We start from the raw sequence: 24,969 nt of genomic DNA on the forward strand, positions 1-24,969 counted from the left end.
GAAGAGAGCAGAAACCATTGAAAATGTCATTTGGATCATGCACACATTATTTTCAGCAAACTGCTATTTTGAGACATGGGTTTGGATCTGGGCAAAGCAATCCTAGCATCTGGCTGGACACATTGTGACATCTGAAGCCCTGCCCCTCATGCTAACCAGGGCAGAAGGTAGGGATGCTGTTTGTTTTACTTTTCGCTGTGCCAGTTTCGCTGCAAATGAGGGCTCCGAGGATGATCTTGAGGGATCAGCAGATCCAAACTGCTGGCCCCAACCCCAAATGCCCCATATGGGGACTTACCATTCCCAGAAGCTTCTTCTCTCACTCTGTGCAGATGGGGGTCTCTGCAGTGGAGTCCTTCTCCTACCCCCTTCAACAGCAAAGATCAGGGTGTTGGGATTGTACTGCAAGATCACCTAAGGAAGTTCACAGAAGGAAAGTTTTCCAATCCGTTCTTTCCCATGCAACCAGAAGGTCCCTCCCCTAGCACCCTAGCCCATAGTAAAACATCAAACATTGTTGTTGTTGTTTAGTCGTTTAGTCGTGTCCGACTCTTCGTGACCCCATGGACCAGAGTGTTGGTTTCTGTTTCCCTCACTGAGCTGCAGCTGGTAGTCCCAAGACTATGTTTTCATTCCACAGTTCAAGTTACTGTTGGGTTCCCACGGGAAAGGGAGACTGGATGTGACGTACACTGGTTTCCTGTTTCTTTGTTCTGTTGTTTCTTTGTTGAGAGAGTTGCTCTCTGCTCTCACAGAGGCAAGATGTACATTTGTGTGTTTCTCGGTATAGCGAAATAAAATAGCAATGTAGCCATACCTGCCTCATCCTTTTGTTGCGGACTACGAGATTACACTCTGCTGGGCTCAGGACAAGATGAGCCATATCAGCTCCAGATGGGCCGGAGCTGAATAAACTAACACAGAGCACCCCAGGCACTTCTGTCTTCCACTGCCTCCCGCAGTTTGGTCAAACTCATGCTGGTAGCTTCAAGAACACTGCCCAACCATCTCGTCCTCTGTCGTCCCCTTCTCCTTGTGCCCTCAATCTTTCCCAACATCAGGGTCTTTTCCAGGGAGTCTTCTCTTCTCATGAGATGGCCAAAATATTGGAGCCTCAGCTTCACAATCTGTCCTTCCAGTGAGCACTCAGGGCTCCTTAAGAATGGATAGGTTTGATCTTCTTGCAGTCCATGGGACTCTCAAGAGTCTCCTCCAGCACCATAATTCAAAAGCATCAATTCTTTGGCGATCAGCCTTCTTTATGGTCCAGCTCTCACTTCCATACATCACTACTGGGAAAACCATGGCTTTTACTATACGGACCTTTGTTGGCAAGGTGATGTCTCTACCTTTTAAGATGCTGTCTAGGTTTGTCATTGCTTACCTCCTGATACAGGGCTGCCTTCAGATGACTAATAAAAGTTATGTAGTTCTTTGTCTCCTTGACATCTGAAAGGAGGGTGTTCTACAGGGAGGGCTTGTTGTGGGGGAGGAAGGGAAAGGAGAATGTTAGCCGCTTTGAGATTCCTTAAAGGGAGTGAAAGGCAGGATATCAAATGCAAACTCCTCCTCCTCTTCTTCTTCTTCTTCTTTACTACCAAGTGGTTGATGATAGACTGTTAGATCCGATTTGCATTGCATACCTAATAAGTAACCACATAGTTAGATAAAAAGAAATGGCCTTGGGTGGAGAGAAAAAAATCAGGCAGGAAATGTTGGTCTGACTTGAAACCTAGAAGGGATAAATATAATTAATAAATATAATTTAGTAAATATAATTAAAATGTCTGTGCTTCCTAAAATTATTTTCCTATTCTGCAATGTATCAATCTTTTTAACAGATAAAATTTGGAGAGAGTAGTGGAACTGACTGAATAGACAGATTCATAGAATCATAGAATCATAGAGTTGGAAGAGACACAAGGGCCATCGAGTCCAACCCCCTGCCAAGCAGGAAACACCATCAGAGCACTCCTGACATATGGTTGTCAAGCCTCTGCTTAAAGACTTCCAAAGAAGGAGACTCCACTCAAAGAAGGAGATTCATCTGTATGTAGAAAAAACTAGTCATTCTTAAAATTGCACATGACTCTTCCTATACTGAAAGGCATTGAATTTAGTCTTTGGCACTCTACTATCAGGCTGCTAAATTTATATGGACTTTATCAACTGGATGAGCAATGAGGAAGACCAAACAAGCATGAATATAGAACAAACCATTTGTAAAATCCCTCAGTACTTACTAGGGTGAATAAAGAAAACGAAAAGGAGACCTCTTTCAAAATTTGACAACTTTAATATTACTGACCACATGGAATCCACGTCACTGTCTTACTGCTTGAAACCTTCTGTTGTGGAATGCAGGAAATTCCACTAGCACCATGTCCAAGAAAGTACGGTAGATGGGCATTGCTTTCACACTGGGAAACTCCAAAAAAAATTCACGGGGAGCTTTAATCCTTTAAACCCTTTTGATGGGGGAAAGTTTCTTTTACAGAAGGTCTTATTTGCATTTGAAGGAGGTTGGCTGAAATCAAAAGGAAGTTTTTCTAAAAATACTAATCCGTCAGCTGCCCGAGTTACTGGCATCAAATCTGGCTGTTTATTCTAGCAAGCATTGTGCAATCTTTTAGTCTACTGAACTATGCAACAGCAACCATGGGGGCGGGTGCGTAGGGGAAATCCTGATCTTATAAAGGGAACACGATCTTCTATTACACCGGCAGCAATAGAAAATGGAGCTGTTCGTACTAAGCCACTTGCTGGCTTGCTGCTTCTTACAGTCCTGGGCAGTAGATAGGGAATATTACATTGGGATTACAGAAACGGATTGGAATTATGCTCCCGGGACAAAGAACATCATATCTGGAAATCCGTTTTCAGAAGATGAGTAAGTGATACTCGCTTTGGGCTAACTGTATTGAAAACAAGCTTTCACCTTTTAGTATAGACGATTTATCTCTGTTGATTTTAATGGGTGCTCAGTAAATGCATGTTGTAGAATAGCCCAGTGCAAAGAAGGATGAGACTTTGGTACTTGCAACAACAAATTTCAGCCGATGCAGTTTTGTTCAAGCTATGCCTGCAAAACTTGTATACGTGGCTTCTTTTCTTTATTGTCACATTAGTATACAGTGGTACCTTGGGTTAAGAACTTAATTTGTTCTGGAGGTCTGTTCTTAACCTGAAACTGTTCTTAACCTGAGGTACCACTTTAGCTAATGGGGCCTCCCGCTGCCACTGTGCCGCCACTGTGCAATTTCTGTTCTTATCCTGAAGCGAAGTTCTTAACCTGAGGTACTACTTCTGGGTTAGCGGAGTCTTTAACCTGAAGCATCTGTAACCTGAAGCGTCTGTAACCCGAGGTACCACTGTACAGATTTGCTTCTATCGAAGTATACTGGCTGCTTAAGGACTACTTAAGAAAAAAAGTTGATTTGTATGGAAAGGAAAAGTGGCTTATGCGGTTCCTACAGGATGCAGCGATGGCCACTAACCTAGATGGCTTTAAAAGAGGAATAGACAAATTCATGGAGGAGAAGGATGTCGATGGCCACTAGCCATGATGTCTATGCTCTGCCTCCATTCAGAGGCAGTAATGCTTCTGAAATATACTCAGAGTCGCAAAGTGATTTCATGCTCTTTATTCAGCTCATAGTGGTGAGGCGGAATGAATGAATGTCCCCTCAAATTATCTGCTTTATATACATTATTTACACAATGGGCTGCACATGATTGGCTAATTCCGGAATTCTACTGTAAGCCAATCAGGTTGTGGATTCACTTCTATCTGGAGCATGATTGGGTGGTTCGGCCAACCAATCATACTGCTGTATTGTTCTAGGACCAATCAGACTGCTGCCTTTTGGATCCTATTGTTCTAGGACCAATCAGACTGCTGCAGTTTGGATCCTATTCAACTCAGTACATAACAGCTTCTGAATACCACAGGAGGGGAGAGTACTCTGGTGCTCAAATACTGCTTGCAGGGCTTCCCACAGGCGTCTGGCTGGCTGCCATGAGAACAGGAAGTTAGACTAGATGATTCAGCAGGGTCATCTTATGTTCTCCTCCAACCAGCCTGAGCGTTCAGCTTAATTTACTTGGCTTATGAGTAGTTTAGCTAATGCCCTGTGTCTATTGAGCGCTTGTTCTGATTTGTTTGTGCGGTGGTTATACAACATTGAACCTCCTGCACCCATCCCGATTTGCTTGTGATATGTTTATATATGTTCATGTGGGCAATTCCTCCACCCAGGGCTGCCTTACCCATAGGCACTAGGGATGCGGGGCACCCGGGCGCCAGGCTCTCAGGGGCGCCAGGCCAAGAGTCTGGGGCCCGAGAGTTGAGTCCGGGGAAGAGCCCGCCTGCCGGTTGGAGTGCCGTGGCAGGCTCTTCTGTTGCGGGCGGTTCTGAGCTGCGAGTTTGGGAGTGACCGAGACAGTGAGATGCTGAGGCGGCCGACTGGCTCCGCCCTCCTGCGCACCTGGGCCTGGGCAACCTGGGGGGGAGGTGCTGGGCAGATCTTTGCACCCCAGCACCGCATAAGCTTAAGACAGCCCTACCTCCACCTCACACTTTTCAATGCATTTCACTGTCACTTTCCAAATCATAAACGGTCCAAATATTTTCTTAAAGCTGACAGATCCTTTTAAGCTGCCGTCACTGCATGAATCTAAAGTTTCCCTCTGAGTTTTTATCCCTACCACAAAATACTGACGCTCTGGAGGCACCCCAAAATGTTGTGTTGAGGCGGTCTATACCTCTAAATTAATTTAGAGTTATTTTTACAGTGCAATCCTATTCATGTCTACTCAGATGCATGCCCCATTGTGTGCAGTGGTTCTTGTGGTTTAAAATAAACCACTTATAAACAAACAGTCATTCTGAGGAGAGAGGAGTGGTTTGATAAAAAGTGAGGTTGTGGCCACGGGTTCTGTGTTCGAGATGGATGTGGAAATGCAGAGATGGCAATCTCTGCTGGATAAGTGTTGAAACAGGAAGCAAAAGCAGAAGATGGTCGAAGAGAAAAATCTGTTAATCCTTCCTCAAGGGCTCTCATGTGAGATGCAAAAGAGGCGTTTGAGGACAATGACATGACACAATGAGCACTCAAAATCGACAAAGCTGACCCTGGCCTTTGCCCCTCCCTTTGCTTAATCTAGGCATCTTACCAACACCAGTCTCCTTGTCTTTGTTGAAAGCAGCTGGGCAAGAATGAGGAAAGAAATTCAAAGGACTGAGAAACACAGTGCCTCTCAGGGGCTAGCAATAACCAGACACACAGAGTATTTCTGAAGAGCAAAGCAAAGGGAAAAGGCTGGGCGACACCAACAAGAGACATACAACAGACCTTCACTGCCGTGGTGTGTCGGCAACTCTATTAGCTCTCTGACAAAGCACAGAGGCATAGGGCCCAATTTCTTTCTTGGTGTAAATTCACTGAGAACAGCGAAGTTGCACTGTGGGGTTGCTTTTGGCCTATGACGCTTGACGTTTCACTTTTAACCTCTACTTAAATCCTTTAGCCCTCAGGAATCTTAACTATGAGGTGGAGTTTTAATGAAAGCTATTATCTTTGCAGAGGAAGAGAAGGAGACTTTCCAATTAAATACGAATTATTTGGACAGTCCAAGGAGAGCCATGACATGCACATCCGATTTAATTTGTGACTCACAAAGCTTCCTGTAAACAGGCTCATAGCCTGAGCCTTTGCAGCAACACAGGTCTCCTTTGGAAATCTCCTCCTTGCAGAGAAAAACCCAATAAGGAGAAAGTACCCGTTGCACATTGGCAACCAGTCCTAGGTGGGGAAGCTTGGATGGGGAGTTTGCCAAATGTGTGGTGACATTTCAGTGGGTCTCCTCTGTTGCTGCACCCTGCTGAAAAAAGCCCATTCTCATGTTGCCACCTTCTCATGGAGCAGGCACATGAAGAAGGGCCTCAGATTATGATCACAGGGTCCGTGTCAGTTCATATGAGGAGAGGCGGTCCTTAAGATATTGCGGTCCTGAGCCATTTAAGGCTTTATAGGTCAAAATCATCACGTTGAATTGGGCCCGGAAACCAATTGGCAGCCAGCGCAGTCAGGCCAGGACTGGTGCTCTAATTATCATTATTTATTGATATCATTGGCTGTTTTTAACATCTTGTACCTCTGTAAATCTTGGGATTTACTCAAGCCAGATGACATCTCCCTCTTGTGCATGGATGACACCATTTTGTCTATGTAAGCAATGGCACTCGCCTCCGAACTTCGGAAGTAGAAGGAATGATAATAATAGTTAATTTGAGACAAAGCGTATGCTGTGCAGAAGCAGTAATCATAGGACCACAGAATTGCAGAGGTGGAGGGGACGACCCCCTGCAATGCAGGAATCTTTTGCCCAATGTGGGGCAAAACCCCACAACCCTGAGATTAAGAATCTCATGTTCTACTGACTGAGCTATCCCAGTGTACCCAGTATTTTTTTAAAGGACTTACGCTGACATGATTGTGTGTTGATCCTTTAGGCAAGCTGCTGTCTTTCTCCAACAAGGCCCAGACCGGATAGGAAGCACATACAAAAAAGCTGTGTACATGCAGTTCACAGACAACTCATACAGCCATATTATTGCAAAACCACCTTGGCTGGGCTTCCTGGGTCCCATTCTTAAAGCAGAAGTTGGAGACACACTCATCATCCATGTAAAGAATTTTGCGACAAGGGCCTACACACTCCACCCCCACGGTGTCAAATACACAAAAGAAAACGAAGGTAAACTTCCACTCGTGTCTTCAGGAATACCAACTGATTCCATACCTTTCCTGTTTTGCAACAGAATTGCATCATTATGCCTGTAGACGCCCACCCAGTGCTGTGAGGAACACCTTGAATTACAGTCAGGGTAGCCAACTGACAGTGTAAATCAACTGGACAAATCTAGTATAGTTGGCAAGACTGAGGGGGCAGCTGCACCTCTGTCATTTTTGTGCTGATATTAATGTCTGACTTGATCCAACTCCCCACAGACATACAACCCTATGGGTGTAGGATAGGATGCGGGTGGCGCTGTGGTCTAAACCACTGAGCCTCTTGGGCTTGCCGATGAGAAGGTCAGCGGTTCAAATCCCCGCGACGGGGTGAGCTCCCGTTGCTCTGTCCCAGCTCCTGTCAACCCAGCAGTTCGAAAGCATGCCAATGCAAGTAGATAAATAGGTACTGCTGTGGCAGGAAGGTAAACAGTGTTTCCGTTCGCTCTGGTTTCCATCACGGTCCTCTGTGCACCAGTAGTGCTTTAGTCATGCTGGCCACATGACCCGGAAAGCTGACTGTGGACAAATGCTGGCTCCCTCGGCCTGAAAGCGAGATGAACACTGCAACCCCATAGTTGTCTTTGACTGGACTTAACTTTCCAGGGGTCCTTTACCTTTTACCTTACCTATGGGTGTAGGGTTCTTTTTCTGCAACTAGAAAATCTGCTCCCCCCCCCCCCAAGACCTTCAATTTTGAGATGCGGGAGAAATTTGTTTGCTTCACATTTTAATCCCAACCTGCTCAGCCACGCTTAATGTTGCTCTGTGCTTTCTAGGCAAAGTTCTGAGTTTCCCAAGTCTGTGTCTGAGCAGGGTTTTTTTCCACCAGAGCTTTCCCCAGGGAAACCCAGATTATACCCCTGGATCAGAGCGAATGCCAATCTGCAGAAAACCCAATTGCTGTTTGTTCATATTCATCAGTAAAATGTTTGTTTTCCCAGGGAAAGCAATGGGACCAAAAAAAACCACTACTCAAATCTGTCTTCTTCTTTGGCAATCACTCGTAGCTGAGTAAGATTGTCTTCCATAAACACAGTTTTAACAATGAGTCCGTAAATGACTGTGGAGGCCAATTCTGGATCCACACATCCTTCTTTAGTGGGGACATTGGTTTCCGGGGGGGAGTTGATCATAGTGAGGATTTTCCAAGCGTGCCTACCTCTTAGCACGTTTCTCCCTTGCGTCCTGAGTTCGAGTGTCTTCAAAGTCCATGACACCTTTGGTAAAGGCTGTTCTCCAACTGGAGCGCTCGCAGGCCAGTGTTTCCCAGGTGTCAGTGTTTAAACTACATTTTTTTAGATTTGCCTTGAGACAGTCTTTAATCCCTTTTTGTTGACCAACGGCATTTCACTTTCCATTTTTAAGTTCGGAATAGAGTAGTTGTGTCAAATCTGAACCTGTGTCTAGAAACATGGCACAAAAGGAAATGTGAATGAGTCCTAAACTGCATTTCCCTAGCTAATGGATTGTGCCCAATGATACTCATACGCAGAGGAGACCCACCAAAATTAATGGACATGACTACCTTAGGTCCAATACTTGCAATTGGTTGAACTTAATTGGCTACAAATCAGTATGTAAACTGAGGGGCAGCTGTCCTTCAAAATTCATACTCCCAGTACATTTCTGAGCACAATTAAAAATGTTGATGCTGACCTTGAAAGCCCTAAATGGCCTTGGCCCAGCATACCTGAAGGAGCGTATCCATCCCCATCATTCAGCCCTGACACTGAGGTCCAGCGCTGAGGGCCTTGTGGCGGTTCCCTCACTGAGAGAAGTGAGGTTACTGGGAACCAGGCAGAAGGCCTTCTCAGTAGTGGTGCCCACTCTGTGGAACGCCCTCCCATCAGATGTCAAAGAAATAAACAACTATCTGACTTTTAGAAGACACCTGAAGGCAGCCCTGTTTAGGGAAGTTTTTCATGTTTGATGTTTTATCATGTTTTTAATATTCTGCTGGAAGCGGCCCAAAGCAGCTGGAGAAACCCAGCCAGATGGGCGGGGTATAAATAATAAATTCTTATTATATTATTATTATTTTGCAATACAATTCTCCAACCAAGAAATGTGCACAAACAGGCATATATTAGGGGCAAGTGGACACAAACTGCATATGTTAGTGAAGTGGCTTTAAAGGTCTGCACCAACACTTTTAATTGTGCTCGGAAATGTACTGGGAGCCAATGTAGATCTTTCAGGACCAGTGTTATATGGTCTCACCGGCCACTCTGAGTCACCAGTCAAGCTGCCGCATTCTGGATTAATTGTAGTTTCCCGGTCACCTTCAAAGGTAGCCCCACGTAGAGTGCATTGCAGTAGTCCAAGCAGGAGATAACCAGAGCATGCACCACTCTGGCGAGACAGTCTGCGGGCAGGTAGGGACTCAGCCGGCTTACCCGATGGAGCTGGTAGACAGCTGCCCCGGACACAGAAGCACTTGTACCAGTACTGTGATATATAATACCACGTTCACTATTTGTTGCATTTCCTAGGTGCACTTTATCCTGACAACACCTCAGGTTTGCAAAAGAAAGATGATGCCGTGCAACCAGGAGAACAGTATGTGTATAGATGGGAGGTAACTGAAGATCATGGTCCAGCAGCAGGTGATAATAACTGCGTGACCAGAATTTATCACTCACATATAGATGCCCCAAAGGATGTTGCTTCTGGGCTTGTTGGACCTCTGCTCATTTGCAAGAAAGGTAAGGGAAATATGGAAAACGGCCAAGTGCTGTTTCCCTTCCCACCCCCCTCAAGAAACGAGAGTCAAAGAATCTTATCTGTTTGCAGTTTATGAGTTGTGTTCCTGAGATTTTAGCTGAAGTTTATCTGTGTGAGTCACATGTGCTCCTCATTTCTCTGAGAGGTGAGTAGTTTCAAGGAGCAAATACAACACAGGTTTGGGTTTCCTTTGAAAGAGAGAGCACTGGAAGGTCATGACTTTATTTATGAATAAACAAGCAGTAGGCGGAAGCAAACAGGATGTGTGTTTCTTCCAAGCAGAACCCATTGCTTCACATCAGATCTGCAGACTGAGTCACCCTGCATCCTCTGATGTTTCTATAGCCATCAACCAATTCTGTTTCTTCCTGACTTTCTTTCTCTCTGTCCCTAAACTGCTTCTTCTTATGGTTCTTCAAACACACAAACAACTTACACAAGCCTCTTTCTCACAATTGCAGTGTGTGTGTGTGTGTGTGTGTGTGTCATCTTCCATTCTCTGATAGTTCCTCCATATCTGTTGTGTGTATTTGTGTCTGGTTTCTAAACATTTCATCAGCTGTTGCACCCAACATAACTGTCCTGGATAGCAATAGACTGACCACTGTTATTCATACTGTAGGAACCTCCTGATGACTCAGCTGCTATGCGCTGCATGAGGAGTTGCCTTTAGAGATTATTTGAACTATTAGGAAACTTTAATTGGTTTAAAAAATAACAACAACAACACTCCTAGATAGTTGACCAGCAAACGCATTAGGGTTGCCATATGTCCTCTTTTTCAGCAATAAAAATTGGGACACATTGCATTTATTTGCTTTGAATGGTTGTCATAGCGTCCTCTTTTTTGCTCTCCAAAGTATGACAACCCTAAAACACATCCCACCAGTTCTTAAACAGCTGACTGCTGGTCTGCTCTGTACTGTCTGCTGGTCTGTTTCTGATCACAGTTCAAAGGTTTTGGTTTAATCCTTTCCAGACCTTTCAAGCTTAGGATCTGGGAATCTAAAGGATCATCACTCCCATGTGAACTTGCCCAAATGTTGAGATTGTCTTTGGAGACCTTTAGATAAAGAGAGTGGGTGACCACTGGGGGGAAATTCCTTTTAAAATGGCAACATCACATCCAACAACAGAAGGCTGCATCTCAGAACTGGAAAAGAGCCTTATTTGATCAGAAAAGCCCATCTAGTTCCACCACCATTCCAGTTCATTTGATGGCCTCAAGTTCTAGTTCTGTGATTTTAGATTTGTTTGATGTTGCTGATCCATTTAAGGTGTGTTGCTGTTTTAGCCATGATCTTTAACATGGTTGTGTGTGTGTGTGTGTGTGTGTGTGTGTGTGTGTGTGTTTGTGTGTTAGCTGCCTTGAACATTTTTATTTCACATTGAAGGGTTTGCTATAAAGTATTTCAAATAAATAACCTCAAATGTCTCTCTTGGCATTTTCCCACCTGAGTGAATACCCACTATTCATGCACATGGAAAAACAAAAAGAAAAACAAAAGAGCTGCATTTTCAGACACTGTAGCAGAAAATGGGTTGGCCTCTCCATCATACACCACTGGTGGGCATTTTTCTGGTAACAAATAGCTGGGAGACAATAATTTCAGCAGGTAAATGTGCAAAATGTGTCCTTTGTTTTCCTTAGGTACACTGCAGGGTGGAAAAGATAAGGATGTCGACCGAGAATTCATCCTGATGTTTGCTGTGGTAGACGAAAACTTCAGCTGGTACTTAAAAGATAATATCAAGAAATACTGCTCTGAACCTGACAAAGTTGACAGGAATGAGGACTTCCAAGAGAGCAATAAAATGCACTGTAAGATTACCTTTCAGAACAAATTGTTTCATTCTTTTAAGAACCTTCTTTGCAACATGTATATGTGCGTATAACATTACAAGTAAGTTCCATAGATATTCACAACTTAGGCAAGATATTGAAAGTTAGCCACAGCAGCAGGCAGTCAAGAGATATACTGTCCCTGAACATAGATGCTTCTGCCATAGTGAATCATTTTTATATTGCTCCACACAAATATCTATATGGTGTATGTGTTACTCTAGTCTGTATGGTTTTTTAAAAAAATATATGGCACCTGTTTAGAAGCTAAGTAGCTGATCAGTAGCTGAATGGCAGACTGCTTAAATGCCCCAAGTTAGTCACTCTGAAGATTCTAAAAACAAGTACAAGATACAGAGTGGGCATCAAAATTCAATGGGTCTCTTGCAAGTTTCCACTAACAAACCCAGTCTGGCAAGGGCCGATTGGTGATGGGCCCTCTGAGCTATTGGCAGGTGTGCAACAACACCAACTTCTGATGTCATGCCTGGGGTCAAGATATTAGGTATAATAATCAATTAAGTGAAATCTACGGCATCAATGTTCTAGATCTAAAGTGGGTTCTGCAAAAAGAAAACCTGTTTCAGAGGTAGAGTTTTGTTGATTCCACCTCATCATGATTGATGGCAATAGGTTTTTTTGGGCTCAATCCAAGATGCTGGTGTTAACCTTTAAAGCCATGAATGGTTTGAGACCTGGAAACTTTTGGAATGGCCTATTTGTTCCAAAACTATCAGTCTCAGGAGGTGAGGATAGTGTCAACCAGGGATAGGGCCTTGCTAAGTGAGGTCCCCTTGCAATGCTTCTTCAGGCAGTTATTGAAGACCTGGCTTTTTAAAAAGGCCTTTGGTTAATTAACTTTCGCTGGTTCAATTCAATTTGTGCTGCTGCAATCTGTAAATAGATATTGCTAACATATTAATTTGAATGTACTCTGTTTTTGGGGGAGCACCATGGTAGTTTGAGGGACGCGGGTGGCGCTGTGGGTTAAACCACAGAGCCTAGGGCTTGCTGATCAGAAGGTTGGCGGTTCGAATCCCTGTGATGGGGTGAGCTCCCGTTGCTCAGTCCCTGCTCCTGCCAACCTAGCAGTTTGAAAGCACATCAAAGTGCAAGTAGATAAATAGGTACCACTCCGGCGGGAAGGTAAACAGCATTTCTGTGTGCTGCTCTGCTTCGCCAGAAGCGGCTTAGCCATGCTGGCCACATGACCCGGAAGCTGTACGCTGGCTCCCTCGGCCAATAAAGCAAGGTGAGCGCCGCAACCCCAGAGTCAGCCACAACTGGACCTAATGGTCAGGGGTCCCTTTACCTTTACCTTATGGTAGTTCAGCGGCGTAGCGTGGGTTGTCAGCACCCGGGGCAAGGCAAGTAATTTGTGCCCCCTAACCCGGGGCAAGGCAAGTAATTTGCGCCCCCTAACCCCTAACCTGCCGCCGCTGCCAGCTTCTTCTTGCTGCTGCCTGGGCTGGTCTGGTGTGGTTCTCTCCCGCGCTCAGCGGCCGCTGCACTGTCCCTCCCCCAGATAGTCCCTCGCTCTCTCTCCGCACCGCAGGCCTGGCACCCACGCCCTCCACAGTGGGCGGCGACCCGGCGGCTCGGATCGGATTCGCACAGCCAGCACTGCAGTGAGAGAGAGTGAGCCAGGTAGGGGCAGAGAGCTGCGAGTGCGAGTGCCCCCCCCAGATGTTGCGCCCGGTGCGGCCGGCCCCCCCTGCACCCCCCACGCTACGCCACTGTGGTAGTTTGAAATAATCTTTTAACTTTTTTCTTTTAAAGCAATCAATGGATATATGTATGGGTATCTTCCCAATCTCACAATGTGTGCGGAAGAAAATGTGAAGTGGTATCTTTTTGGAATGGGTAATGAAGCCGATATCCATTCAGCCTATTTCCATGGGCAAGTCTTGACAGAAAGGAACCATCGAATTGACACGGTCAGCCTCTTCCCGGCTACCTTCGTGGATGCTCTCATGGTGCCAAAGAACGATGGGCAGTGGCTGCTTAGCTGTCAAGTCAATGATCACATAGAAGGTACAAACCAAGGGTGCTTTCTCTGGGTTTCTTTTTGCATACCAAAGAATTATAAATATTTTCAAGGTTCTGAAAGGTGTATTCTCTTGAAGCCTAGAGTTCACAGCATAGGGTCCACTCCTTAAGAAAGTAATAAGATTGAGACAGGCAAAAGGACAGAGACTTTAGATCAGGGTTGGAGAACCTCTGGCCTTCCAGATGTTGCTGAACTACAGGCTCCCATTATCCCTGGGCATTAGCCATGCTTGTTAGAGCTGGTGTGCATTGTAGTTCAGCAACATCTGGGAGCCCAAATTTTCCCCACACCTGTAAATCTGGGGTGGCTCCCTTTTTTGTCCAAAGCGCCAGCTTCATCCTTGACCAACCCACTGGGGCTCACATGCTAGCAGCAGGTGTGGTTGGGGATTGGGAAGGAATTCATCAAACTCAAATTGCAATTAATCAGATCTGGGCAGACCATGACCTGGGTTGGATCAGGGGTCTACAGAATCCACAGCCCTGCAGAATCCTTTACAAGGTTGCTGCCTCTATTCCTGTAAAAGGTATTTCTGGCTTTTAAACCTCTTGAAAAAAACAGGCAACACAGCTGCCCAGAGCCTGGAACAGCTGGCAGGTGAAGCTCCACAAATGAAGCTCTTTGTCGCTGCATGCTTTGAATTCAAGATAGGAAATCCCCTTGAGAGTGATGGGCCTTGATGATATTTCATTGCTTTCAGGGGAAACTGAACAGGGGAAAACAAGTCTGCACTAGGGAGCAATTCATTTCACTCTCTCTACCAAATTTGCTTAACTGAGCTGCTCAGATATACTGAATAAAATTATAAGGTTCTGATAAATCATGAAAGACAGCCTTCTCCAATCTTGTGGCTCCCAGATGTTTTTGATTACGTCTCCCATTAATCTAAGCCAGCACAGCTGCTTCCTGGGGATGTTGGGAGTTGTAGTCAAAAAAATCTGGAGACCACCAGGTTGTAGAAAGCTGCTGCAGATTCTTGCTGATTAATACAAGCAAGTGAATGCTCATAGCTTTTATAGTGCTTCATGTTAAGGTGATTCATCATGAGGAGATATGGATCTGGGCTCATTGAAGCAAACCTTTAACTTTAAAGAGTCTTCAATCTGTTTGCAGAGATTCCCAGAATTTGAAGTATCCTAACGCCATGTGTTCTGTCTTTCTTTTCTTCAGGCGGCATGCAGGCCATTTTTGAGGTGAAAAACTGTAATAGCCATACCCCCTCTCCCAAGAAGAGCACTATAGCAAGGCACTATTACATTGCAGCAGAGGAACATGTATGGAACTATGGCCCATCTGGAATAAATAACTTCACAGGGGAACCATTAATTCTGGATGAGTAAGTATTGCCTTTTAAGCTATCAAGCAAACAGCAGCCAGATGATTGCATGAAAAAAAAATGTGTGCTTCCAATGCACTCACCAGCAGAGCTGTTCAATCTTAGCAAGCAGCTGTCTAGGAGGGGTGTGTGGAGCAATCCAATCCAGCAGTGCCTTTCCTTTGTTTGTATGTTCAGATTTTTTTTAGCAGGGAGGGAAGTATAGAGTCAAGTCTGCACAAGAAGATGTGGCCCTGGTCTGGTACCAGCCTCTGGCATCCTAGGGCAGCTGCTGGGGACCCAGTGCCCCCAAAGGACCCACCAGGGCTTATACTTACCTTGGGTTCTCAACATCGTGCAGCTAGGCTTGTGAGCTTCAATTACCTACAAGGCATGACACTACATTAGGCACTCTGTGGTGTTGTGGGAAATTAAAATGGCAGCTCCCAGGCGTTCTTGGGTTCCCATTGCTGCAGCTATGGGGAGGCCCATTAATGTAAGAGGGCTCCCTGTCCTGGCCCTACCCTTTGCCTTGTGCCTATCAGTTGCCTCAGGGACAAGGGTGACGCTATGGTCTAAACCATTGAGCCTCTTGAGCTTGCCGATCAGAAGGCCAGCGGTTTGAATCCCCATGATGGGGTGAGCTTCCATTGCTCTGTCACAGCTTCTGCCAACCTAGCAGTTCAAAAGCACGCCAGTGCAAGTAGATAAATAGGTAGGAAGGTAAACGGCATTTCCGTGCACCCTGGTTTCTGTCACAGTGTTTCATTGTGCCATAAATGGTATAGTCATGCTGGCCACATGACCCGAAAAGCTGTCTGGACAAACGCTGGCTCCCTCGGCCTTAAAGCGAGATGAGTGCCGCAACCCCATAGTTGCCTTTGACTGGACTTAACTGTCCAGAGGTTCTTTACCTTTACCTTTACCTATCAGTTGCCTCAGTGGTGGATGGGAACGTCATACCCCTCAAATGCCCCAATTAAATCAGGACACCCCGTTTTTTGAGCTCTGTGCTTTCTTGCGGGTCACGTGACCCAGAAGACGCACATCCTGGCTTTAGGCCTGGATTTGTTGGAGGGTGTGGAATGTGAGAGTCTGGTTGGCTCTTCTCCTTCTTTGCTGCCACAGTTGAGGCCACTGACTGAAAAGGTGATGCGATTTGGAAAGAGGAAGGTTAATGTGATAGAACTGATTCCTAGAGAGGAGAGACAGGGAAGGGAATGTCACCAGCAATCTAGGAAATAGAGCAATTGATGCAGGTCATGACTAGCTGGTACAGCAGCACAAGAGGACATCTATACCTGGGGAAATTGTGCAGCTATTCCATTGATTTTTTTAAAAAAGTTGTTCAGAATGTCGTGTAAAGAGTCAGTGAATGGAAGTGTGGCTAGTCCATAGCAAATTCCCAGTGTGGAAGCAAATCTTGTTACCTTTTGCTCCTTTAAAACCCCTTCATTGTAGTTCTTCCATGCTGCCAGTAAGACTGACCATTTGGGCCTCCAGGCGGAGTCCTACCATCCAAATCACTTTGATTCCAAGTTACACCACTCAAAACCAAACAACAGAAGAAATTAGAATGAGATGAGGACTGAACAATTTTAGTATGATGCAGAATGTCTTTCTCTTTGCCGTTAACTGAATGCAGTTCTTGAAAATAATTTGTGTTGCTGCACAGGGAGTCCAAGACATTTTTTGAAAAAAGCGAACAAAGGATTGGTGGATCTTACAAAAAAGCTCTTTTCGTTGAGTATACCAGCAGTGAATTTTCACAGCGCCGGAAGAGGCTCCCTAGTGAAGAACATCTTGGGCTTTTAGGTAAGACTGTTTTTAGCCTCTGGCAATCAAAAGCAGAGGAGATTTTCAGTTTCCTAGGCTGAGTCTTTCAAGGCTGAAGACAATATACCTTTTGAGAGGTAAAAGCAATGGTGTCACTAGTTTGGTATCTGAGTACTGCAAAGGGGTCTGGCAATGTGGTTTTACCCAAAGTGACTGTGGATGGGAGCCTGAGACTTGACACTAAAGAAACCGAAACAATCCTTTAAAGCAGGAGTGGGGAACATCATGCCCAGAGTCAAAATGCCACTGTCATGGCCCCCACTAGCAGACCCTGTACTTGGGCCCTTGAGTCAGTTGTTAGTATTAAAAGTTTTATTCCAAAATTCTCTACAGCACCCAAACATCAGTAGGGTTACTGGTTACAAAGTCAGGAAGCATGGCAGATAGGCAGAAAAAAGACATTGACACAACTTTTGACACACTCTCACAGGTGGCGCTGTGGGTTAAACTACTGAGCCTAGGACTTCCCGATCAGAAGGTCGGCGGTTCGAATCCCCACGACGGGGTGAGCTCTCGTTGCTCGGTCTCTGCTCCTGCCAACCAAGCAGTTCGAAAGCACATCAAAGTGCAAGTAGATAAATAGGTACCGCTCCGGCGGGAAGGTAAACGGCGTTTCCGTGCGCTGCTCTGGTTCGCCAGAAGTGGCTTAGTCATGCTGGCCACATGACCCGGAAGCTGTACGCCGGCTCCCTTGGCCAATAAAGCAAGATGAGTGCCACAACCCCAGAGTCAGCCACGACTGGACCTAATGCTCAGGGGTCCCTTTACCTTTACCTGAGCATTCCCTTCAAAGAGCAGGGTGGGCACCTTCATTCATGTGGTTGAGGTATGAAGACTCAAAACTGGGACTCAGCTACATTAGTAAAGAAACAACAAATTGAATGTATTTTAAACATGTAGCACCAGATGGTGCCAGAGAGCAAGAACTGTTTAAAACGACATTTCCCACAGTATTTTTTTTCCTTTTTAAAAAACGATCTAAGTTCTCATTTATCTATAGTGTTTTTCCACCCTGGGAAAGCAAGTAGGCTGGGCATGATGAGTCTGTTCATACCAGTACAGTCACTTCTGCATTTTTGGTGATGGCGGTAGAGACGATAGGGCTGACTCATGGTCAGGTTTATCCTTCTGCGCCGCCCCTGAGGACAGTAGATCTATGTTGCCAGAGGGCACTGCCAGGGGCAGCACATTGACTGGCTGGGATACCCCATCCAATGACATTGAGGCAGGCCATTTTCCTGACAACCCATTTGGCCCTTCTCCCGGGTCTAGGTCACCACCTCCCGATCTGCTGGACCTCTCCCTGGGGCCAAAGTCCTCCACCAGGTCCTGTTGATCACCTCCCACTCCATTGGGTTCCTCCCATGGGTCAGATTCCTGCAGTTCCTTGACCTCTTCCTTCCCGCCTGACCACTCCCACCAAGATGTTTCCATGGGGGGTCATGACGCTTGGGACCCTTCCTAAGCCACATCTCCATACAAGCTTTGTACCACACCTTATTCAAGTGCTTCTGCTGAGAGGCAAGTGTGTTTGAGCTGCAACCGTGATTAAGATATTATAGTTTTAATTTGTGTTGTTGGGTTTGTGTGATTTTTTAACTAGGACCTGTCATGAGGGCAGAAGTTGGTGAGACCATCCAGGTGACGTTTCTAAACAGGGCAACGCACCCTTTCAGCATTCAGCCGCATGGGTTGAGCTACAGCAAAGACAATGAGGGTGCCTTCTACAACACCATCTCTGGAGGTGAGTATTTATGTTAAGGGAATGATGTAAATCTTGTGTTGCACCCATTGGAGGAGGTAAATCAACTTTCTTAACATGCTTCCCATGATACAACTACTTAAGGGCATTTCTTTCTTGATGATGAACTTAATGTAGGACCTGCAAGCCCATCTTCGCATGTGAATCCTGGAGAGAAATTCACTTATGAGTGGGAGGTTCCTGAAACTGTGGGTCCTACTCCGGACGATCCAGATTGCCTTACTTGGATTTATTATTCAGCATCGGATTCAATCAAGGACACCAGCTCTGGCCTAGTGGGCCCATTCTTGGTGTGCAGGAAAGGATCACTGCTTCCTTCAGGGAAACAGGTAATGCAGGAAGAATTGAAATCCTCCTCTTTGCATCACTGAGTTTTTTGATGTCAGCCACACATCAGGGACTTTGAGAAACTCTGGTGAGTGTTGGTCACAAAATGGCTGCTTCAGAGGCATAGCATAATGGCTGCCACAACTTAAAGACAAAATGGTGTGGGTGTACCTCTCCCCACCCAAACGGCACCTGCATCAGCCACCACCATCCACCCTCACAGATGGAAGTGCTTCTGTTCTGAACAGAGGAGCAGAAGAGAGGGTAGGTGTCAAATTCTGGCATCGAATGAGGTGTGGTCATTTTTAAGGGGATGCGTTCAATGTAGTAGAGACTGAGTCACTGAAAAAGGAAGAGAGCAAGGATTTATTGATTTTTGAAAAGATTCTGAGATTTTTCTTGGCTGCCATACTGGGGGCACACTGGTGCCTGTGGGCACCACATTGACTCATTGCCTTTGCTATAGCTGTCAACTTTTCCCTTTTCTTGCAAGGAATCCTATTCGGAATAAGGGAATTTCCCTTTAAAAAAGGGAAACGTTGACAGCTATGGCCTTTGCCTACTGCTATCCTCCAGAAAACCTTTTTTTTTTTTTTTAGTGCTAAGTTGGAGCAAACATCAGGGGTGCCAACTTATATAAAATATTGGGGGCTCCCAGATAAGCCCCCTCCCCAATAGATCACAAGATGTGACACACGCACACCATTTGAATGACAATGCCCATCAACTTAGGGGGGTCTGCCTCCTCAAATATTTTATTGGGGGGGGGGCAAAGAGACCTCAGCCCCTAGGAGTTGTCTCCTTTACATAGAAGACTCGGTTGATGTTTGCTCCAGTTCAGCGGTAAACAGTGAGTTTTCCTGAGGGAAGGTGGCAAGAAGTGTGGGTGAGCCCTGACTTTCTAATCTCCAGCAGCATAGGAAGTCATTTGCTGGGTGATTTGAAAAAGAGCACCCCAGAACCTGAAAGGCGTTTGTAAGGATGTTTCATTAGTTGGATAAGGAGTTGCATGTAGTTTTACAGATACAGTGGTACCTCGGGTTACAGACGCTTCAGGTTACAGACTCCACTAACCCAGAAATAGTACCTCGGGTTAAGAACTTTGCTTCAGGATGAGAACAGAAATCGTACTCCGGTGCCCCATTAGCTAAAGTGGTGCTTCAGGTTAAGAATAGTTTCAGGTTAAAGAACGGACCTCTGGAACGAATTAAGTTCTTAACCCGAGACTAGCACTTAACTAGCACTTAACTAGACTTAACACTGTAGCTAGCCCCAGCCAGTTTAATAGCGTTTTCCCACATGTGTCCCCACCCCCACACTTTTACCCTTGCTCTTTTCCACAGAAAAATGTAGACAAGGAGTTTTTCCTCCTCGCCACAGTATTCGATGAGAATCTGAGCTGGTATCTGGATGACAATATTGCGCTATCTGTAGGAAATCCTACGCAGATTAATAAGGAGGATGAAGATTTCCAGGAATCCAACAAGATGCATTGTAAGTTTACCGTTTTGTTTTGTTTTGTTTCTTGAAATGATGAAGGCAAATCTTTACCCCATCTCCCCAGCCAATCACCTCCCCAAAAAAACACTTACTCAGAGAAGGTCTCTGTGGAAGGTCTCTCACCCTGGCTCAGATGGGCAGGGGCGGCCTGTCCCATTTTGCTGCCTGAGGCAAAAAAATGGTAAAGTGCCACCTTCCCCAGCTGCTGCCACTGCCCACCTACTAACTGGGGTTGTACAGCTTCCAGGTTCTGGCAGTGCCCCCTCCCCCCATGAGATGTGGCGATGGGCTCCAGGTTCTGGCAAGATCCCGCCCCTTCTCCTTGCTTCTCCAGCAGTGGTGGCTGGGGCTGTTCCCCACTGAGGTTCTGCCACCCAAGGCAGCTGCGGCCCAGCCCTGCATCTGGGGATCAGCCCATGGAACGTAAGCCATTGGAACTTACATAGGGGCAAGCCCCCAAAATGGGTATTCTGGGAGCATGACAGAGGTGGAACTGTTAGTTTATTCAGCTCCGGCCCTTGAGCTGATATGGCTCATCTTGCCTTGAGCCCAGCAGAGTTTAATCCCAGTCCGCAAATGAAAGAATGAAGCAGGTATAGTGCTACATTGCTAAGCTTTATTTCTAAGCTATGCCGAGAACACACAAATGTACATCTTGCCTCTGTGAGAGCAGAGAGCAACTCCCAACAAAGAACGACAGAAGAAAGGAAACAGGAAACCAGTAAACGTCACATCCCGTCTCCCTTTCCCGTGGGAATCCAACAGTAAGTGAACTGTGGAATGAAAACATAGTCCCATGACTTGCAGCTGCTGCTCAGTGAGGGAAACAGAAACCAACAGGAACAAGGAGAGACCTATTCCAAACTTCCTTGTCCTCAGTCACATGATACAGCCACCAGGAACTTAACAAGCAAAAAGTGTGGGGTCAAATTCCTCCTGAAAGGAGCGTAGTTAGAATTTCTATAGTTAGAATCGCTCTGTGTTTCTCAGCGAGTAACGGGGAATGAGATTGCAGTCTATCGTTCTCTCGTTCCTTGGGCAATAGGAGAAACAGTTTTGGAGACTTGGGTGCTTTCAATCAAGAAGCCACTGTTCCATGAAATAATTATTCATGCAGCACATAAACTATGGCACACACTCCTACAGGAAGCAGTGATGGTCACCAACTTGGATGGCTTTAACAGAGGATTAGGCAAATTCACAGAGCAGAGAGCTTTCAGTGAATACTAGCCATGATGGCTGCAGTCAGAGGAAGCCACACTTCTGAATACTAGTTGCTGGAAACCCCAGGAAGGAAGAATGCTACTGTGGTCGGATCCTGCTTATGGGTTTCCTGTGGCCACTGTGGAACATGATGCTGGACCAGATGGGCAATTGACCTGATCAAACTGGCTTTCCTTACTTTATTAGATTAATTAATTCCAGTGAGTTTGAGTAGGACTTAACTGAATCCAATCCTAAGATTCTACAATTCACTCCTGTGTGACTTGGAGCAGAATCCAGATAAGAGAGCAAATATGTGTATAGATGCATGTTTAATTAGATGTAAGGGTGAAATTTATGTCTGAATAAAGATACACAGGATTGGACTACATGTGTTATTAAATATTTCAAATAGATGGAAGATGATGGCTTGTTTAATTTGCAAAAAACTGTAAGCACATAATATGCATCTTTCCTTTTTGCTATTGAACTTTATTATGTTAGTTGTGGGATTTTGACGCGGAATGTGTTTAAGCATCAATTTGCACCCTTCTTTTGCAGCCTTAAATGGATACATGTATGGAAACCAGGAAGGCCTTGAGATGTGTAGTGGAGACACCGTTTCGTGGCATTTGATTGGCTTGGGTTCAGAGGTTGACATTCATGGAATACATTTTTCAGGAAATACCTTTTTGACTAAAGGAGGAAGAAAGGATACAGCTAATCTCTTTCCACATAGCTCTCTCACAGCTCTTATGAAGCTTGACTCAGAAGGTGAATAACAACAATTGTACTTACTAATTTTAAACTCTTGCCTAGACATCCCAGCCATACCTTTTGTTTAAATGAACTTCTCAGTCTACAGTCTCTGGACCAGCAAATTATTTCTAAAAGGGGGAAACCGAGTCACCATCTCTCCTTAGTCCTGTACTTAGTTTGAAGAAAACTTAATTATGGAATTCTCACCCCAATGAAATTTCTGTGGCAAAGTTGAGCAATTTCCAAAGCGAGGTTAGATATCAATGGAAAATTATACCAGTAACTGCTACCTAATTATGCAAAACTCTGCCTCCATCTAACACTGTTTTGTGGTTGGCTCTACCCCTGCATCAGCATTTTGTGACTGGCAGGCCTTGGTAATTTTCAGCCTTCTCAAGTTGGCCATATGTGTAAAAAGCTTGGAAAACCCCTGCTCTAGCTCAAGTCTAGGAGGTGGTCTAGTGTGCACTCCTGTTGGAAATGCTAAGAATTAGTGGAGCATGTTTGGAGTTGGTTTTTCTCTCTTGTATCCTTCTCTTGAGAACCTTCAATTGCGTAATGAGTAAATAGTATTCTGGTCCTTCTCTTTTCTGTTGAGTGTGACCCATGGGTAGGCAAACTAAGGCCCGGGGGGCCGGATCCAGCCCAATCACCTTCTAAATCCAGCCCACAAACGGTCTGGGAATCAGTGTGTTTTTACATGAGTGGAATGTATCCTTTTATTTAAAATGCATCTCTGGGTTATTTGTGGGGCATAGGAATTCGTTCATTTTCCCCCCCCTTTCAAAATATAGTCTGGTCCCCCACAAGGTCTGAGGAACAGTGGACCGGCCCCCTGCTGAAAAAGTTTGCTGACCCCTGCCCTTTGCTTGGGACAAAAAGATAGCTGGTTTATTTATTTATTTAAAAAAAAATTATACTTGTCTCTGAATCCTCAATGTGTTACATTGAAAAATATTCCACTTGACCTGCTTCTTCATTTTGACCATTTTATATATTACACATCTCTGCAGCTCAGGATAAAACTTCATTCATTTGAAGAAGTGAGCTGACACCCACTTCAGGAAAGCTGATACCATAATAAGTGTTTTAGTCTTTAAGACTCCACAATACACTTTGTTGTTTTTGCTGCAAGAGACTATAGTTTGCTAAGGGTGTTAGGGACTGTAGCTCTGAAGGGTTTCCAGGATCCTTTGCTTTTTCAAATGCTTGATGTGTACATAGCCTAACAAGGCTCCTCCATTATTTTAGTTCCTGCGATGCAGGCCCGGCCATCATATTTCCTAAGTGTGCTTGGTTTGGATTCATTTGTTTGCTTTCTCTCTTTGTTTCTCCAGGGGTATTTGAAGTGGCCTGCATGACTACAGATCATTTCACAGGGGGTATGAGACAAAACTATGAAGTGAGGAAGTGTGCTTCATCACCAGAGGATAATGAGGTATATACCCATGAAAAGACCTATTACATTGCAGCAGTAGAAATAGAATGGGACTATTCCCCCAGCAGGACCTGGGAGCAAGAGAGGCATCACTTCCATCATGAAAGGTAAGGCCAGAGCAAACAATAAATTCCTAGAAAAGCATAACTGAGATCGCTCACTTTTCCTTTCCATCCTTTTGTAGCAGGCATGGATCCCAAGTGGTTGGACTAGGCTCGGTGAGACCCAAGTCAAAATCCTCACCAGCCTAGTCACCAGCTATTAGCCTAACCTACCTCACAAATTTGTTGTGAGAATTAAATGTACAAGGGTGGGGCAGGGGACCACATAGCTATCCTTAAGCTCTTTGGAGGAATGGTGGGAAAAATAAAACAATACTTCTCTCCCATATTTAAATGTAAAATGTAATGAATACATGGCAAACAATAATTAGGTGGTGTCTAGTATCACTAGTGGTGATACTAGAGCGCAAGGAAATGCTGTTTACCTTCCCACCACAGTGGTACCTACTTGTGTTGCTGATGCTACTATTATGCATTTCATGCAGCAGATTTCATAGGGAGCACTTTTTCCCTGCTTCCGACTTCCCTTTGTGGATTATTTTATGAATGCACAAGGGATGAGTTTCTTTTTTATGTAGAGTGCGAAAAATATTTAGGACTGGCACAAAACATCTCCATATCATCTCCGAGGACAGACAAACCCTTTGATTAACACAAAGCCACATTCGCAGAGTGTAGTAAAGGGCACTGTTGACTCAAGACCTAGGGTCTTACAATACCAAAGCACTTAAGATGCAACAGGATTTTAAGTTTCCTCTATTTAAGTTTCCACCCACTGTTTTGCTGATAAGGTCTGCCATTCTGTAAAGCAGCCTTCTCCAACTGGATACAACTCAGATACATGACCAGTGGTTAGAAATGGTTGGAGCTGTAAGATCTGCTAAACCTGGCAAGGCATGAAATGACTCATGCAACACAACCCTTGCTTTTAAGCATGGGGCTGCAGGCACTACCAGTGTCTGGTTAAACTCTCATTACAGGCAGGGGGATTATTGCTCCAGAATAGCTATGGACTTTTCTGACATGACTTACTGAGATAGGGTGGCTGCAATTTAACAGGTCAGGTAGGCCTGCCTGCTGGAGGCCAAGATCGGGACCTCTCAGGTAGACAGGTCCTTTGGAAAGTCAGACGTGGAGCACCTCTTCCCTGTGTTTGCTCCCTCCTGAGCTTCAGTCTTGTTTGCAGGCATAGTGGAAAGTTGTCCCAGCCCACTTTCCAGCAGTGGATGGAGCCAACCCCCAAAGTAGATGGGGCAAGACACCTCACACACAGTCACACTGTGTGTGACTTTCCTAACCATAACATGAAGATGTCAACAAGCCATAAGCAGAATGGCATCTCATTAGTTCCTT

The 24,969-nt window shown here is 45.2% G+C and overlaps 1 protein-coding gene across 5 annotated transcripts in view; it reads left to right on the plus strand.

Annotated features, from left to right (window-relative positions):
• Positions 1–2,641: 2,641 nt before the first annotated feature.
• CP (ceruloplasmin) overlaps positions 2,642–24,969 on the plus strand; it is a 31,190-nt gene continuing 8,862 nt past the window's right edge. For 2 of the 5 annotated variants that reach the window (XM_083613146.1, XM_083613145.1), the window contains exons 1-12: positions 2,681–2,890; positions 6,515–6,759; positions 9,290–9,502; positions 11,173–11,343; positions 13,144–13,398; positions 14,585–14,750; positions 16,405–16,544; positions 18,169–18,309; positions 18,445–18,656; positions 19,998–20,148; positions 21,919–22,131; positions 23,454–23,661. In XM_083613146.1, coding sequence (XP_083469272.1) covers positions 2,736–2,890; positions 6,515–6,759; positions 9,290–9,502; positions 11,173–11,343; positions 13,144–13,398; positions 14,585–14,750; positions 16,405–16,544; positions 18,169–18,309; positions 18,445–18,656; positions 19,998–20,148; positions 21,919–22,131; positions 23,454–23,661 — 2,270 coding nt within the window. In that variant the 5' untranslated portion in view covers positions 2,681–2,735. Of the gene's footprint in view, positions 2,891–6,514; positions 6,760–9,289; positions 9,503–11,172; positions 11,344–13,143; positions 13,399–14,584; positions 14,751–16,404; positions 16,545–18,168; positions 18,310–18,444; positions 18,657–19,997; positions 20,149–21,918; positions 22,132–23,453; positions 23,662–24,969 lie in introns of all 5 variants that reach the window. The other 3 variants (XM_083613147.1, XM_083613148.1, XM_083613149.1) reach the window with 3 other exon arrangements.

The sequence above is a fragment of the Podarcis filfolensis genome, assembly GCF_964270895.1.
Source record: "Podarcis filfolensis genome assembly, chromosome: 5".
In the NCBI taxonomy this organism is placed as follows: domain Eukaryota; kingdom Metazoa; phylum Chordata; class Lepidosauria; order Squamata; family Lacertidae; genus Podarcis; species Podarcis filfolensis.